The sequence below is a fragment of the Penaeus monodon genome, chromosome 35 (genome assembly GCF_015228065.2).
Source record: "Penaeus monodon isolate SGIC_2016 chromosome 35, NSTDA_Pmon_1, whole genome shotgun sequence".
In the NCBI taxonomy this organism is placed as follows: domain Eukaryota; kingdom Metazoa; phylum Arthropoda; class Malacostraca; order Decapoda; family Penaeidae; genus Penaeus; species Penaeus monodon.
Window position 1 is genome coordinate 27,032,826 of NC_051420.1, and position 5,000 is coordinate 27,037,825.

Sequence of the window (5,000 nt, forward strand, 5' to 3'; positions counted from 1 at the left end):
AGTATATGGTAGATGATGGATTGTTAGATGCCAGTGCACTTGAATACGTAGAAAATGACAGCGATATGGTTAGGATAAAGGAACTTGAACTACAAAATGAATACCGCATGCGTGAACTAGATGTACAGAGAGAAATTAAATTAAAGGAGTTAGAGCTCAGAGGGCATCACCCACTGCTGTGCCATTTAACATATCTGCTAACGCAAAATTAGTTCCCCATTCCAAGAGAATACGGTAGATAATTATTTTCGATACTTTGAGAAAATAGCAATTAGTTCTAACTGGCCTAAGGAACAATGGACGGTGCTGCTTCAATCTGTCCTTACTGGTAAGGCTCAAGAAATTTACATGTCAATGTCAGTAACGGATTCTCGTGACTATGATAAAGTGAAGATGGCTGTGTAAAAGGATACGAATTGGTGCCGGAAACATATCGCCTAAAGTCCCGTAATCTGCGGAAAAGGGACAATCAGAGCTTTTTGGACTTTGCTAGAGAGAAAGATGGATTGCTTGCTCGTTGGTGTGAAAGTGGTAATGTGGATAATGATTATGATAAGCTATATCAACTGATTCTTGTAGAAGAATTTAAGAAATGTCTACCTGACCGCATTAAGGTGTATTAAATGAAAACAGGGTAAAGGTGTTAGATGAAGCTGCCAGAATGGCAGAAGATATGCTTTGATCCACAGAAATGTGAGGGTCCTAAGACTATTGTAAAACCACAACCCACTTCCCCGACAGGTAAGAATGAATTTAGAGGTGATAAAAGAGAGACCGCCAGTCCTGGTCATATCTCCAGTAATGATAGAAAGAAATCAGTTCGTTGCTTTAATTGCAAGTTGCTGGGTCATAGTGTCAGCAATTGCTGGTTCTTGAAAGATAGAAGTCCAAGGACGTTCCCGTAGCTCTTGCCAGCACAGGATTTAAGGATGTAAAAAGTCCAGTAGATGTCAATTTGCTTCCTGATACAGATAGATTTAGAGATGAAAGGGATGAATTCAAGCGTTTTGCTCAGAAGGAAGTGTATCCCTGGTTGGTGATGAAAGTGGTGAGAAGCCTATTGTAATATTAAGAGATACAGCGGCGTCGCAGTCACTGCTCTTGGAAGGTGTATTGCCACTAGCGGGGAAGACTTCGGACGCTAATGTCGTCATAGCCGGTGTTGAGTGCGGGCATCTGATTGCTCCGTTGTATAAGGTTCATCTCAAATCTCATTTCTTTGTATAAAGATGTAGCTGTGGGAGTAGTGCCTAAATTACCCATAGGAGGTGTATCATTTATATTGGCAAATGACTTGGCAGGAGAGAAGGTATTTGCTAAACCCCAAACTATGTAGCAATTCTAAGTACTCCAGACCTAAACGACGGTGACAGCTTGCAGAAGATGACATGGGCGTGTTTCCTGCTTGTGCAGTCACGAGAGCCATGGGGGAGGCTGGACGTGTCGGGAACGACTCTCCCACGGCAGCTCGTGCGAGTCGGTGCATGTTTGTTAAGGCAAGGTATGTGGTAATGGAAATAACGTGAGAGGTGACGATAGAACTTCATCGTGTAACCACGAGACTGATGCTGGTGATGACAAGCTAAGTGGCTTCCCCGTTGATAAGGGGGCTTGTAGATCAGCAAAAATGTGACGCAGAACTGTGTAAGATTGCTGATTAGCTGGGTCGAAAATGATGGTCAGATTACCTGTGGGTTACTATAAGAAGGGTGGCGTCTTGATGAGAAAGTGGAGGCCTCGTCACGTGGCTGCGGGAGACGAATGGCACGTGATACACCAGGTCGTTATCCCAAAACCTTACAGGTCCACAGATCCTTAGCCTTGCTCATGATTCACCATTGTCAGGTCATATGGGTATTAACAAACATGTAGAAAAATAATGAACATTTCTATTGGCCGGGTTACGTAGAGATGTTGTAAATTATTGTAAATCATGTCATCAGTGTCAGGTCGTGGGAAACCTAACCAGAAGATCCTGCAGCGCCCTTGTATCCGATTCCTGCGATTTCTGAACCTTTTAGCCACGTAATTATAGACTGTGTTGGCCCGCTCTCCAAAACAAAGTCCGGTAATATTATCTCCTCACTATCATGTGTTCTTCACCCGATATCCTGAGGCGATTCCTTTACGCAATATGTAGCAAGACCATAACAAAGAGCTCACTAATTCTTCTGTACTTACGGGTTACCTCGGTGATCCAGTCTGATCAAGGCAGTAACTTCCTCTCTAAGGCGTTCCAGGCAGCCATGCGACGGATGGGCATACAGCATCAGGGGTCAAGTGCGTATCACCCAGAGTCGCAGGCGCGCTGGAGAGATTCCACCAAACATTGAAAAATATGGTACGCATTTACTGTCATGAGACGGACGAACAGGGGATGAAATGGTTCCGCTCTTATTGTTTGCAGCTAGAGAATGTGTGCAGGATACACTGGGGTTTAGCCCATTTGAGATTGTGTTCGGGCATGAGGTGAGCGTCCACTAAGATGTTAAAAGAGAGATGGCTAGATAATGATGACAGGTCTGGTATATTAAACCATGTAATGGACTTTCGTTTGAAACCTCCACAGAGTATGTGAGCTGGCAAGAGCGAACCTCAGCGAGGCCCAGAGACGGATGAAGACGTGGTACGACAGAGATGCTCAGTCAGATCTTTTTCCCAGGAGAAAAGTACTGGTCTTCCTACCCGTCCCTGGGCAGTCACTGAAGGGTCGTTATTTTGGACCATGTATTGTAGAGAAAAAGCTAAGTGACCTTAATTATGTAATTCAGACTCCGGTAAGCGTAACAGTCACGACTTTGCCATGTAAATCAGATAAAGAAATATGTAGAACGCAATGACCCACCTGTAGATAAATGCAAGGACATGCAGTCATGCTAAATGACGTGACGAAGGTGATTGAGAATGATATCGAGAAAGATGAAGATACCCTTGTTGATGTGCCTCACTCTAAATTAATTAATTCTGATTTTCTTAATAATCTAGAAAACAAGTTTGTTCATCTAGATTCTTCTAAACAGCAGCAGCTGACTAACTTACTCTTGGATTTTTCTTGTCTATTTTCTGATGTTCCGGGTCGTACGAGTTTAATGCATCATGATATTGATATTGTGATAATGGCCCAATAAAGCAACATCCATATAGAGTAAATCCCATAAAAGGTAAGCAGATGAAGATGAGATTCGGTATATGTTGGAAAACGGGAATCATTGAGCCCCGTGTGAGTGCCTGGAGTTCCCCATGTATACTAGTACCCAAGGCGATGGTGGAATTCGCTTCTGCACGGATTTTCGGAAGGTGAATACACTCACAAGTGACGATTCTTTTCCTATACCTCGTTTGATGATTGCATTGACCAGGTGGGCAAGGCCAAGTTTGTAACTAAGATAGATATGTTAAAGGGGTACTGGCAAATCCCCTGACAGAAAGAGCAAAAGAAATATCTGCCTTCGTGACACCAGATGGACTCTTTCAATACTGTGTAATGCCGTTTGGTTTAAAAACAGCTCCCGCAACCTTCCAGCGGTTAATTAATGGTCTAATTTCAGGATTAGATGGATGTAAAGCTTACTTGGATGATATAATAATTTACAGTGAAAACTGGGTTGAACATCTGGAGAGACTGCAGGCACTGTTTGATAGGCTCGCGACAGCGAACCTAACGGTAAACCTTGCCAAGAGTGACTTCGCACATGTACGTGTAACTTACCTGGGATATGAAGTTGGTCAGGGACAGGTCAAGCCTTTGAATAGCAAGATTGATGCAATAGAAAAGTACCAGTAAACCCAAGTCGAAGAGGAGGTGATGAGGTTCCTCGGCATGGCTGGCTACTATAGGAGGTTTGTGAAGAATTTTTCTGATATTGTTGCCCCACTGACTGATTTATTAAAGAAGGGGGTTAAATTTATTTGGTCAGATTCCTGTGAAAAGGCATTTAAGACCGTCAAAGCCATGCTGATGTCTTCACCCATCCTTATCTCACCCGACTTTGAGAAGGGTTTCATTCTGTATGTAGACGCTAGTGATACTGGTGCTGGGGCCGTGTATGTCAGGCTGATGCAGCTGGTGTTGATCATCCAGTGTGTTATTTCTCCAAGAAATTTAACAAGCATCAGAGAAATTACTCTACAATAGAGAAAGAAACACTTGCTTTGATTTTAGCTGTAAGGCCACTTTGAAATTTATTTGTATCCTACTAAGGAAGCTGTAAAAATTTATACGGACCATAATCCTTTAACTTTTATATCTAAAATGAGCTGTAAGAACCAGAGGATTCTAAGATGGAGCTTAGAGCTTCAAAATATAACCTCGGTGTTAATCATAAAAGTGGAAATGAAAATGTACTGGCTGATGCTTTGTCCCGAGGGTAGGCAAAGCATAAGGGTTGCAGAATGATGCACTATAATATACAAGTCTGATTTCATGTATATATTGTATTCTAATATGCTTTTTTTTGCATCAGCTACGTGCCTGTCTCACAAGAAAAGGGAAAAAATACTTCAGGATATGATGTAATGTACATCTAATTTAAATAGAAGTGAATGGGCAGACTAATATGTTCTATATAATGCCTCGTATTGTAAAATGCATAACCATTTCAGTAAAAGAAAGTAATACTTCTTTTCTTTTAAGGAGGGGGGTATTACATGGCTGCCCTCGACCATCGACCTGTGTACGACCGTCAACTAATTGCATGACCTGACGCTGCTTTACTCCGACTGCGACGGACTAACGGGACTCGGAATACGTGGACGAGACATGGGGGTTTGTTCGGGTTCGGGCTTCGGTCTGGTCGACTCAGAATGGGTCGTATGGGGAGTAAGGGCGAGGGAGGAGGAGAACGACCTTGGACGGACTTGTGGAAGGAGGTGACTATGGCTGGTCGGTGGTCGGCGGAGCCGGGTTGTGGTTACGATAATTTACATTTTATGTTTGTAAGTTGACCTTATTGTCATCCTGTATTGCAGTATAGGTTTATTTGAATATAAAAGTTCTTTCT

At 42.7% G+C, this 5,000-nt stretch overlaps 1 protein-coding gene across 1 annotated transcript; it reads left to right on the forward strand.

The window, feature by feature from the left end:
* The first annotated feature begins 2,338 nt into the window (after positions 1–2,338).
* LOC119595285 (uncharacterized protein K02A2.6-like) lies at positions 2,339–3,784 on the forward strand. The gene is made up of 3 exons (XM_037944442.1): positions 2,339–2,469; positions 2,570–2,805; positions 3,507–3,784. Exons 1-3 carry the CDS (start codon positions 2,339–2,341, stop codon positions 3,782–3,784), a joined length of 645 nt encoding a protein of 214 aa, XP_037800370.1.
* The last annotated feature ends 1,216 nt before the right edge of the window (positions 3,785–5,000 follow it).

Excerpts from the sequence above, each read along its gene's own strand:
- LOC119595285 (XM_037944442.1), top strand. The coding sequence starts at position 2,339 with ATGGTACGCATTTACTGTCATGAGACGGACGAACAGGGGATGAAATGG. Across the intron at positions 2,470-2,569 it reads AGATTGTGTTCGGGCATGAG|AGTATGTGAGCTGGCAAGAG; the intron begins GTGAGCGTCCAC and ends AAACCTCCACAG. Across the intron at positions 2,806-3,506 it reads AACAGTCACGACTTTGCCAT|CTCCCGCAACCTTCCAGCGG; the intron begins GTAAATCAGATA and ends GTTTAAAAACAG.